Below are 13,083 nucleotides of genomic sequence, written 5' to 3' on the forward strand. Positions count from 1 at the left end.
TTAAGCTTTTAAAAAGGCATTTTAATTTCTGTACATAAAGTGGGTTTTGAACTAGTTTAGCTTTACATAAAGGGATGGTTGTACAAGGGCTAACAACCCAGCCAAAATCTATCTTATTTATCCAATGCCAAGTCTAGATCACATTACTCACCCACCCCAAAATCATATCTAGTGGCGATTCTATAAAACAACTCACCCTGCCCCCATTTAAATGTTACAAAAAGAAAAAAAAAATACAATGCAGTATAAAAGATTGACAATATCATCAAGTTTATTACACAATTTCCAACCTATCAGAAAAAGACAAACAAATCAAATCACAAAGAACAGGGGTGGAAGAGTCAAGGGGAAACCAAGGCTATGCATCTGTCATTTATTCCTTTCTTTTTTGTTTCCATTATTTCAAAACAAACTAAAAATGTCCCATTATGTAAAAAGCAACATTTCCAATCCAGGTTTTATGCTTTACAATTTAAGCTGCCACTCCATTTTTCTACATAAAGGTTTTTTTCTTTTTTAAAAAACAAACATCAAGCTGAATACCTCTTTGATCAAGAGTACAAAAGGAGGTACCGCATCACATGGTGACATCCTTTGCTAAACACCACCCATCCTTCTTTAGGCCACACAACTTCAATGAGACAAGACAGGATCCTTTTATGAGGGGTGGTTCACCATGCAGCTGAACAACCACACTGAGTGTTCATGAATGTAAGAGATGCTAGACCTCATTAAAAAAGATCCAGGTGCTGGAGACTACATGTTCCAGGATACAGTATGTTATCTGAAGTAACTGTGGTACTCAGTCTAGGATGGAGCACTGAAAGCTGAAAACATCCCACCTTCAAGGGTTAAATTTCAGAGATGACAGCTTAATCAGAACTCTGTAGCCATTTTTATTCCATAATACTCCTTATGTAGAGTTTTATGCCACTGGCCTGAAAAAGTTTGCTGACTCAAAGACTGAGTGACTCCAGAAAACCTAGTTATGTTTATGTCACATCACACAGTTACACAAGGTGATGTGAACAGAGGTTTTTCAGTGCCTCAAACTGTAGACTGGGATGCCAAAAATCAGTGAACTATGGTGCCATCTGAAGCAAATTCATGGGCGGATCCCTTTGTAATGAATTCAGTGTAAGATGAGGATGGTGTGAGGAAACATCTGGACCTGAAATCAACACATACATCACATAGAATTTAAAATTGCTCAAGGTGTACTATAATCAAGAACGTCTAGAAAGCCCCCAGCTTGACTTAGATCCCATTCCATGCTACTGCATCAGCCAGGTATCTGCACTTCCTTTACAACAAGGAAGGTAGCATTCTGCAAGGGCTGTGCCTGGAAACAAAAAGATTATGTAAGAAGTTGCAACTGGAGCAGCTATTGTATGAAACAAAATGAGGAATCTGTTAGCAAATCATCTGTGGATAGCGGACCTGTATTAGTCAGGGTTTGACTTATCTTTTAAGGGGAACTCCACATTGTGGGAAGTTTGACTAATACAGGTCCATCTAGAGACAGCCAGGTACCTTGGATACGATAGTGTTCAGGAACTAAGTAAGGAAAGGAGGATAAGAGAGATGGAGGCCAGCCTGTCCTCCATCCCAGAAGGGGGGGGGGGAATACTGTTTTCTAAGCTGTACACAATGGTGCTAGATGACAAGATTGAAAGCTGTTTTGGAAAAAGGTTGAGACTTCAGGAGGACTGGATGCCTTGGTGCCTGAGAAGACAACAAAGTGTGGACTGTGGACACGAGCTCCAGTGAGACTATGGTCATACACCTTGTGCTGTGCTGAAGCACCAGTTCTTCCTACAGGAGACAAGTTGGATGGGTTCCTCCCCAGGTGCTCCTAGAAAAGCCATGGTAAGGAAAGAGGTGGGAGACCTCTGTGGAAAGCACCATTCTCTTTGGGTCCAAAAATCCATGGACTAATGTGGCCCCCTGGTCACAGTGGCTCAGACAACCCCTCCCAAACTCACTCCAAGTCATTCAGAGTTTCTCCATCAAGCAGCAGAAAACATAGGCAGAGCTCAGTGCCACAATGTGCCAGATGGAGTTCTGCAGGCAAAGTCACTTCCAAGGGGTCTGGAAAGCATAGAGGGCAGTGGGAAGGAGTGGGTGGAGAAGCCTCCATTCTTTAGTCTTGATTAAGGAGAGGAGATAACGAGTCCATAAAAACACTGAATGCTTCCCAAGGTTCTGCAAAACAACAACACAAAGCAGGAAACATTAGTAATTTCTATAGCATGGTTACAGAGCATTCTTTAGAAAGGATAAAATTCTTGACTACAACTCAGGGCAGCAGCTCATGATATTTCTACATACAAAAGGGGAATGAGGCAAGAGGTATGCCCTCATTCATGGCTAAGGTTTGAATCTAGGCTAAACACTGTATTCCTTCAGCCATATTGAATTAGGAATCCAAATATTGCTCTCTCAACTAAGCACCATACTCCACTTTCCTTTGCAGCTCCTCCAATCTTACTGAAATATGGGGCAGTGGAACTTCCAGATAATATCAAAGAGTCGTAGGTGGGAGGGAAGTTATATTCTGGTAAGTGAGCAAAAGCCTGCATGTACAGTTGGAGATCACCCTTGACACTTGAAGTCAGATTCTTACCACCTCAATTCCTAAGCACTTACCAGTGAAAACAGTGGAAACTTCCAGCAGAGACTGGACCTGTGATTTATAGCTAAACTCAGCATTGAATAATGAATTGTTCAAAGGCAAATGCTTCTGAAACTGAATTTGATGTTTGCAAAACTACAGTCTCTCAGACACAGGTTCCATCTGACAGAGGATAAAAACAGTTTCTGCATAAACATGCTCTTGTCAAACATTTTAAAAAGGTACTGAAATTAGAAACTGATTTGATGTCAGCACTACTTTATGAACAATCAAAGGTAGGTGTTTAAAGACTGGTTTCAGTTTAAGAATGTGGTCAAATTTCCAGATAGGTACCAGGTATAATCCTGCAGCAACTGTGAGAGCACCCCAGATGGTTGTGGCAAAAATGAGTACTCCTAAGCAGTTTTCATAAGGCTATCTGGCTGAGTTATTCATACATTCCAACTTAAAATGTCTGCATAAAACATAATTGAGATTCCAGACAAATTTCTATTTTAATAATTTTCATGTTGTCAGATTACAAGAGATTACACTTACTACTCATATCTATTTTACATTTTCTGAAAAAGTAAAGACTGTGCAATTTTAAAAGGAACACAGTAAATTACTTGGGTAATTATTAATACTGAAAACATTTTCTACTCCACTCATGAGATAGACACTTTCTTTTAAAAAATGAAGTCAAGATTTTCTGAAATTCTTGCAAGACACTGAATCCAGGATTAGACAATGAGCTCTGTCTGATCCTAAAGTTTTATATAGGTTAATTGTAAAAACTAATAAAGATCCTTCTTTTATAGAGGAACTAAGAAAGAATGGGAAGAAAGGAACACAGATCATGTTAGGCCCAGAACAGACAGGCATAAAAGAGTGACCTTAGTCTGCTCTGCCCAGAAGTACATTGGAACTCTAGTGTCTAGGCGGCCCACTTCCAAGGTGAGTTGCGGATGCAGAGGCTGACTAGCACTGCTAGGAGTTGGATTATCCTAGTTCCTTTTTGTTCCAGTCTAAGGACTGGCTTTGGCACAGTTTCCAGCTGTTTTGAAGGCACGTGTCATTTAATCAGCACAGCTCCAAAGCAGCTTGAAGCTGCTTCTTTTAGCCCATTTGTTTCTCGCCTTACTCAATTCTGTCATTCTCCAAGCCATGGTATATTTCTGGAATTTCTGAACTTTGCAAAATTATTTAAGGTTGAGCGCCCACAAATGAAGCAAGGATAACAGCAGATTTGAATCATCCTCCAAATATGAATAATTCTCTTGTCCTCTGGTCGAACTTAACTCTTATCACAACATCTGATTCCAACCTACAGGATAAATCATTGGCCACAGTAAAAGAGGAGAAGGAACAAATCATGGTGAAACTGCAAAGGAACAGTTACTGTATATACTCATGTATAAGTCTAGAAATTTAGGTTAAAAAATTGACTCAAAAAACCTGAGTCGACTTATCCACGGATCATTGTAAGTACTGTATTTTAACTCATGTTATATACAAATATATGGTAAAAAGCAAGAGTTTATTTTGCCCCAGAAGCACTGATCCCCCTCTATTCTCATCCATCCAGCCTTTAGGATGAGCACAAACAGTTATGCCTGCTGGAATTTTGTAAGTTCTTTGGCATTGTTTCCCTTTGTTTCGTCCTTTACATCCTTCATTACATGCCCCTAAATTTTACCCTCGACTTATCCATGGGTCATATGAAAACCTGTAATTTTGGCCGTAAAACCTGCCCTCAACTTATATATGAGGTCGACTTATAGTCGAGTATATACAGTAATCTCAGATGAACAGATATTCAGACTGTAGGTATTTTAAGGGGAATATTTCCCTCTCCACTTGAAAATTCTTTACTGATAAAAAGACCTGCAAGGAGAATGTAAGCATGTATATATTTGTCTATAGAAGATAGATGCATGTGTGAATATTCTGCAGTATAAAGTCTTGCAGAACATAGAGGAAATAGATCTTATCTAGTCAGCATCTACATGAAGAATAATGCTTAAAATAAATATGGTGTGGAAAAAGAAAGGGTATTGGGGTGGGAGTAATACCCTGGAAAGATATCTTACTTCTCTCAGTGATGCCGGTCTCGTTCTCTGTCCCTGTCTCTGTGTCTCTCATGCTCCCGGCTTCTTTCCGGAAAATAGTCTTCATGTCGATCTTCATTGTGGACCACATCTCGGTGCCTCCTACTGCTCTCACGGGAACGACTGGGTGATCTATCCCGAGACCGGTGTCTTTTTCTGGAAAACCAAACCAAACACTTATGTTTCATGAAAAGTCTAGAAGTGTCTATCTGCTTCCTCCTCTACAAATGGTACATTCAAAAATACCTCTAAGTTGAAAAAAAACCCCCTGCAAAGGTTACATTATATTAAAAAAAGAATGTAAAGGTACACAAATAATGAAATGTAATTATTCAAGCTAAGAGCTTCAATATGAGCTTTAAAGATCACTGACTATTAACTAAAAAAACCCACTGTGAAACTACACTAATAATTGCATCATTATGAAAGCCTCAACAAAGTAATTCCTGAACTGACAGAAAAATAGTTTTTGCTCTAAAACTGTAATTTCTTTTTGTAGAAATGGAAGTTTCTATGCTAAACTCTAGAGAAAAGGGAATCTAAACTCCTGTTCTAAAAACGCTAAAATTTAAAATCACCTTCCCTTTTATTAACATGGGGTGAAACAGACTGCCTTCAAGCTGCCCCTCCCGAAGATGGATTGGGGCCGCAGCAATGACACTCTTGGCCAAATCTGCCTTAATTACAGCCCAAAAAGGAGTGGAAAAGATCAGCTCCTTTTTGGGCCAGAAAAAAGCCGGCCTTTGTGGCTCTGCTGCAGCCCAAAGCCGGATTCAAGCCACTCCAGTAGCATGTGCCGTATAAATGCTGCGCTGCTGGAGCGTCTTGAAGCTGTCCACACCTTGAAGCTGCTTCACACTGGCTTCAGGGTATCACTGGAACATGTGGCATGTAAATGCTGCACTCTGATGATGCCCAGAAGTGGACTTTTTTCACTCATCTGTTCGGGCCCGTAGTTCTTTTTATAAAGTCTAATTTCTAAACTAATCTCATTTTTGTTCTTGAGAGTTCAGCAGTATTGTGGTAGTACTGGACTGTACAAATGCAGAAACTGAATGATAGTTGGTTAACAAATCCACTCAGTCACAATATAAATCTTCAAATCAACTGAAACTGAAGTGTTTGAATCCATACACTACCCAGTTGCAAGGCCAATCAGCTTTTCTATAATAAAATAACACTATCACATATAGGATAATTTTATTGTTCATCATAAAACTTTGTATTATAGAATGCGTGTGCACCATTATTGTATCCTGCTGCTTCTCTATTCCAACTGCCACTAATACAGACTGTTCTCTTGTAGCATCATTCAAACAGGTAATATGTTACAGGAGTATATCTTAATCATAATCTCCTTGACTACTGGCCAGTATCCCTTCCTTTTCCTGACTTCCCAGAAAATAGCAAGCAGGCTGTAAAGGAAGGGAACTAGTGTACATGTGAGACAGGTCCAAAACACACTGCATAAATAATCCAGTTTGAGACCTCTTTAACTGCCCTGACTTAATGCTGGGGAATTCTGGGAACTGTAGGTCTGTGAGACATTTAGCTTTCTGAGAGAGAAAACTCTGGTGCTCCAACAAACTACAATTCCCAGAATTCCCTAGCACCAAGCCAGGGGAGTCAAACTGGATTATTTCTGCAGTGTGTTTTGGACCTGAATAATCAGCACAATAAGTCCAGTTATATTACCTATAACAATTATATGTACTGAAACTAACCTGGAGGAACTGCTGCTGCTGCTGCTGCCACCCATGCTGTAAGACTTGGCTTCAATGCCATGAAGACAATCCTTGAGGGAAGAGATAAGGACTCGACATCGCTCATCATTTGCTACACGCGACTGTTTGATCACAGCAATAGCTGTCAGCAGGGTCTCAATGGCATCACTGTAATCCCCTGGGATATAACAGCAAAGGCAACATGTCAAGATAGAGGCCAAGAGGTAGGAGCAAAAGGAGGTGACAGCAGCTAACTACCATTACCTGCACTGGCACCAGACACAGCTTTGGAAATGGCACTGCTGGAAATTGCTCGGTTCCTGTTCATGATATCTTCAAATTCAGCTTCACTGACAGGAGGTGGCAATGGGCCCAATTCCCGGCTGCGGTACACAAGTATATACCCATCATTCAGTGGCAGAAAATAACAATTTCAAACAAAACTGTGACAAAGTCTTCAAAATAGGCTTCTGTCCCCCATCCCTACAAAGCAGGGAGTAAAAATAGCATCATTCAAAACTAATGCTCAAATTAAAATATATTATGTTGCAAGGACATGGGCTAACAGAACTGACACCATTAAGAATGGGGCAAGACTTTAGTGCTCTATCCAAACATCAGCCTTTGTATATTATTGTGCTGATAAACACCCTTCCAGTCTTGCTAACCAAGAGGCTGTCAGTTTTCAAGTTCTTCTTCCCAAATTCTTGAGAATAGACGTGTTCTCACCTGCTGTGGTTATATGGTGCAGAGGCCTTGGTATATGCATCTGGTGGAGGACCTAGTGATGCATTTGGTGGTGGAAAGAAGGCTGGGTTGAGGTGCAGCGCGGGTGGTACTGCCCCAGGGGGAGGCACAGTGAGATGGGGGGGAAGTCGAGGGGGAGGAGGCATTAGATGTTGATAGTGGATTCCTGGTGGGGGAGGAGGGACTCCAAAACTAGAGGAAAGTGGTGGAGGGGGTGGTATTGGTGGAGGTGGTAGCCCCATGAGTGGAAGTGCAGAAGGAGGGCGGTTGAAGAAAGGCAAAACAGAAGGAGGCTTCTCAATGCGTGGGGGAGGCACAGCATTCTCTGTTGGAGTGGCTCGGCCATCTACTGAGTCTGAAGAATCCCTTGAGTGAGCCCTCGGCGGCACCCCTGTGAGACAACAGAGAACAGGAATAGGTCAGAGCACAGCAGGGTTTGGGAAGGGCATAGGTGCCAAAGTGTTTTCTAACACAACTTTCTAATAAGTATGCATGCTAACCACTATTCCCATGAAGCAAAATCCCACCTTGCCCAAATAACAGGATTTATCATCAAACACAATGTGAACAAAGGACACATTTTGTTAGTACAGGTACACAATCACTGAAGTTACCCAGTGATAGCCAACTGAGTTTCTGATATCAATGGAAATGAACACTTTCAAGAGATAGCAATGCTCACTTAAGTACAATGCACCGTGATTTGTGAAGGCAACTGTAAAGTGAAATGACTGAGTGCAAACTAAACTTTTCATTGAGCCAATTGCTAAATGGCAAATTTACATGTACTTAAATCCCATTGATTCAATGGGTCTACATGAGTTTTGACTAACAATTCTATTTAGGTTATCATCTATACACTTGTTGTGGTATCTAAAATAGTCTTGAGGGCGTATTTAACTGTTCAATTTAAGGGAAAGTTCTTCACATTTGTTTCTGGCATACATTACTTATAGGAAGCCTACAGTAAGTTTAATTTCTCCTCTGTTTAAAGTAAATTGCAGCTCTTTACTGATTTCTTCCTCTTTTGTAAGATCACAGAGAAAAAATTCAAATTATACATTAAGTAACTGTCCAGAAGAATCCATCTTTGTCTCACCTTTGTTGTGTTAATCTTTAAAATGGCCTGTATTATTCAGTTTGGAATATAATCGTTTAACCTATCACTTACAGATCTGCTGTCAAATAAATGTTCTCTTGCTTGCTTTCTCATCCTGATCATAATTATGTACTTCAAATTTACTGGCAGATAAGAGCTGTGAAAGAGTGGCTTTGTTAAACTCATCTAGTAACCATGTTCACAGCTGAAGTAAAAGGTGAACTGAAAACTTTATTCTTTTTCAGCTCCATGGTAGCCAGTATGCTATATTATATATGATAAAGGTAAATCAAAGTACTCAGGCTCTGCAAGAGATGTACTCTTAAACTTATGTTGACAAGGTTCCAGCTGCCAAGTATTACTTTTGTAAGTGTAGTGTCAAAAAAATCTACTTCAAAAACTGTTTATTCCCCATTGTTGAGATGTTCATTGAGAGCTGGAAGTACTGGGAACAGCTCCAAAGGTTAAAAAGTAAGATTACATATTATCTGAGATAAATGTTCTGCTCATTATATTTAAGTAAAAGAAGTCAGAAAATTATAAGAGAGAACTGAAGTACCAGAAATCTGAGATAGATAAACCAAACCATACTGAACATTAGGGAAAAAGATGAATAACTAATTCCTGGGTACTGTAGCAACTAAGAGTATTTTCAAGGATGTAAAACCAGTATCCTTTGCTTTTAAAAAGGCGAAGCATTATATATAATAGGTAACTTGTTACATCTTGATAGAAAATACAATAAAACAAGTATCTTTCTAGTCCTATTGCATTAAAAATTCTAGTCTGCTCTGCTTGTCTGGATCAAATCCTCCAGAATAATATTAATTATAAAATCAGCATTCAGTGCTGCCTTTAAGAACTGAAGTGACATATCTAGAACAAAACTGATTTACCCTGAAAACAATGCCACCAACATATAACAAATATTGTGGAACTACTGCAGTAGAAGGTGGTAAATTGGCCACCAATGGACCAAGGTTAATTCCACTGTTTTCAATTGGACTCATTACAATGAACTAATTGAATCAGAGCTTTTGTCTAGGTAGATAAAACCAACAGTTGTTTAGACAGCAACGATGCATGGCCTTTATACAGATCCAAGTCTCTTTAAGAAATTACATAAGAGTGTACCCAAAATTTTAGTTACCTGTTGAATAAAGTTACCATATTACTTATTAATATGAAACCGGATTAGGCAAGAATAGCCTTCCTCTAGGGAAATCAATAAGCTATGAACCTGCTCTTCCCTCCATAGACTTAAACATAAATCTTCAAAATAAAATAGAAGGGAGAGGAAAAAATCATTTTTGATGACTGTCTCATGGGGTCTCTGATGCCATTCCACAGACCTGCTAGTCGTCTATGGAGAGCAGGTTTCAAACCCCTGCTCTACATAGTGGAAACCTCTAATTCTAAATTCAATTACAGTATATGGGATTATCAATCATTAGTCTCATACCTTACCTGACTATTGTGACCTAAGGAATCCATTACCCCCACACCCTTTGGGGGGCATTTGGGACAACATTTTAATATGTTTTTTCCTAAAAACATTTGGCCTGGGGTGGGTGACAAGAATCTGCACGAGGCCTGTGGACCAGATTGCCATGTCCCTGATTTAAGACACTCAATTTTCTTTCATTTTAACCTTTAGTAGAGAGAATGAGCGATTTTCATTAAAATCCCATCACACCCAGATCTCTCTCTCTCTCTCTCACACACACACACACACACACCATCAAAGAATGCTTTTGCCACCAAACTCCTTCTAGGGCATATTTCTATTATGTTTTGAGGGCTTTCCTCTTTTCGATCCAGAGGAAGACTTTTTTTAAATAGCAGGAAGTGAGAAGAAGTCAAAAAAGGTTTCTTTTGGGCCCAAATTCTTCTGGGGGAGGGGCAACCTGTAGTGGAAATACCCCCATGTCCTGTAGTGGCTTGAGTGTTGGACTATGAGTCTGGAGATCAGGTTCGATTTCCTGCTTGGCCATGGAAACCCACTGGGTAACTCTGGGCAAGTCACACTCTCTCAGCATCAGAGGAAAGTAACGGCAAACCTTGCTGAACAAATCTTGCAAGAAAATCACACGATAGGTTTGTTCTGCTTTTAAAAAAATTTCATTGTTGTTCTTTCCCACTGAGGAGTTACAGACCTCACAGAAATAATAAAACAATGCTGATAAAGTACTGTACTTACAGTCATGTTTATTTGACACAACCAAGATGGCAGTATAGAAGGGCATTACAGGAAGTATTTACAAAGTTTTACAATGTCTAAATAAAGCCATTTTTTTAATTCCAAGTTTTGTGAAGTTTTGTGTAATCTTAATTTGATTTAGTAGGCATTTTAAGATAGAACAGGCTCAATACAATGTGTAATGAAAGTTCTGAAACAAAATATTGTGCTACAGACAGTATCTAAAAGTAATTAAAGGAAAACAATGAGCAAGATTCCTGAAGAGAGTGCTGAAAAGGTGCACCTTCAAACACTTCTTGAGATTTTGTCCCTGTGTGGTGAAATTCAAGACAGAAATTACTAACTAGAAATATTTCTGGGAAATATTTTAAAAGAAAAAGACATGATCATATAATTCCAATGACACACCTAATTACCTCTGTGGAGGTGTGTTATGCTACCATCACAAATGAACCATTGACAGTAAGCTAGGAATATTCTAAATTGTAACATACATGTTTCAAAATTCACCAGAATTATATTAGTTCAATTGTGGTCACTGAACTGAAACTACCTATATCTGCCTACTGTAATATATAAATGAATACAAGAAAGGGAACTTCAAAGTGTTACACTTGTGGATTTTCTCTTTTGTGATTTTCCCTCCTTTAACTGCAAGCTACCTTGAAGTTAGGGTAAGGCACAGTATAAATTAGTAAAATTACTAAAAACAACAGGTTGGTATTTCTCAGGCCCTTTGACCAAGGATTCAAAGTGGTGGAAGTCATTTACGAAGGCCTTGTCAAAAATGATGAAGTGCCAGGTTTATTGTCAGATGCTGCCATTCACCAGCACGACCTCCTAGTGAAGACAAGACAAGCCCCTTTAAGCAGTTTTTCACAGGGAAAAGCCTGATCAGGGCTAACAGCGCCTTTGCTTTATCTCAGGATTCAGCAACACTGTCTGATTCTTCTACCAGAGAACTGGATTAGGACTATGACACTCCACTATAGTTAGTGGGAAAAGGGGACCATCACTTTTGGCCCTAAAATAGTATCACATTCTATCGCAGGACAAAAGAGGGTCATAAGAAGAAAGTGACAATATGACTGATGAGTTATAGCCAGATAATTCTATCTGTCTAACTGAGGTTGGGGGAATCCACTGAATATATCAAATTTGACCATGTACAAAAGAAATAATACCTCTGTTTTTAACAAATGACTATAGAAGTGACAATGGGGCTAGGGCACTCAGAATCTTGCTGTACTTCTCACAGATGGTGCCTTCAACAGCACAGAGCTCAGAGGCAGTGTATCAATTTAACATAAACAAACAGGACCACCATTCTATTGCCATTGCAGAAGTACCGAAGTGAAGCTCCAAGTAGAGCATGATATCCAGTATTGGGCATTTTGCCTTTTCAGATATGCACTAATTCTAGGAAAGGTCCAGAGAGGATCTATGAATACATATGGTAGATCTTTGTGATTGGGCGGGCTATAAATAAATAAATAAATAAATAAATAAAATTATTATTATTATTATTATTAGCAGCCTCAAGTGTTTAAGCCCATTTAGTATGATGAAGAATGAGCAAGAAACTATGAAGTATCTTCACATTTTATCAACTGGATCATGTATAATGGGGCTTTAATGACCCAGAAGCCATAGGGGGAAAATGCACACAATCATATTCAACTGTAACTTTGTGCCTAGCTGATAAAAACTCTTCTCAAGAGACTCACACATCTAACCAATCTCCTGACTTTGCCCTTCCCTACTTTGCCCTGTATGTAACTGGTATATCCACCCCATCCAACTTACGTTTTCGAGCCTGTGCCTCAAACTGTGCAAGATTCTGTCGAGTAGCCAACTTCACTTCCATCTTATCTCCATTGAGAATCTTCCCTGGTAGCAGCTCCAGAAGTTTATGGACAGAATTTTCAGAAGCAACCACCACTTCTGCATACCTGTTCACAGAGCCACAGGAAAATTAATTCAAGACTACTGGGTAAACAATCTATCACAAAGACCTAGCAAAAACAACAACCTTTATATATGTGTAGCTTGAATAACAGGAGAGAACAGTAGCTCCCCTTGCCTTACTCTTGAACACTAAGCTCCTACTGGAGAGAGTGGAGCACACTGCACACTGCTGGAGATTATCATCTGAAACCAGACAGCCCACCTTATTCTTTGGTCACTTACAACAAGCAGCCCTTTATTTTGCAGATGGTGGCTTACAGACTGGACAGCCATAGAGATTTCTTCAGCACCTTAAAAATTAGGAATAAAACCAGTTGCATGGCTGCATAGGTCAAACACAACTACCAGGCACCCTGTTAATTAGGATGTACTTTTCAATATCCAACTGCCCCTCATGATGAGTCCTTTAATGAAGAGTTGTAGCAGTGCTCACCCTTTGGACTGGCCATTAGCTCTGTTCTCAGCAAACTTGAGCTCCACCACATCAAAGACACCGATAGAGCGGATAATTCGGGTCAGCTGCTGGTCAGTCGTCCACTGCATATGAAAAGGCAGAAAGTTACAAGATAAAGGTGCTTTCTGCACATGGAACGTCCGGAGGATGTCCCATTTTAAAAAAG

The 13,083-nt window shown here is 39.6% G+C and overlaps 1 protein-coding gene across 2 annotated transcripts in view; it reads right to left on the bottom strand.

Moving 5' to 3' along the window:
• The window catches only part of CPSF7 (cleavage and polyadenylation specific factor 7), a 24,068-nt gene continuing 10,985 nt past the window's right edge, over positions 1-13,083 (bottom strand). For both annotated transcript variants that reach the window (XM_042448173.1, XM_042448178.1), the window contains exons 4-10: positions 12,897-13,000; positions 12,302-12,447; positions 7,179-7,587; positions 6,714-6,832; positions 6,450-6,627; positions 4,708-4,881; positions 1-2,205 (exon numbers count right to left, since the gene is read on the bottom strand). In XM_042448173.1, the coding sequence (XP_042304107.1) occupies positions 4,713-4,881; positions 6,450-6,627; positions 6,714-6,832; positions 7,179-7,587; positions 12,302-12,447; positions 12,897-13,000 (1,125 nt within the window). In that variant the 3' untranslated portion in view covers positions 1-2,205; positions 4,708-4,712. The remainder of the gene's footprint in view (positions 2,206-4,707; positions 4,882-6,449; positions 6,628-6,713; positions 6,833-7,178; positions 7,588-12,301; positions 12,448-12,896; positions 13,001-13,083) is intronic.

The sequence above is a fragment of the Sceloporus undulatus genome, chromosome 1, assembly GCF_019175285.1.
Source record: "Sceloporus undulatus isolate JIND9_A2432 ecotype Alabama chromosome 1, SceUnd_v1.1, whole genome shotgun sequence".
NCBI classification, from domain to species: Eukaryota; Metazoa; Chordata; class Lepidosauria; order Squamata; family Phrynosomatidae; genus Sceloporus; species Sceloporus undulatus.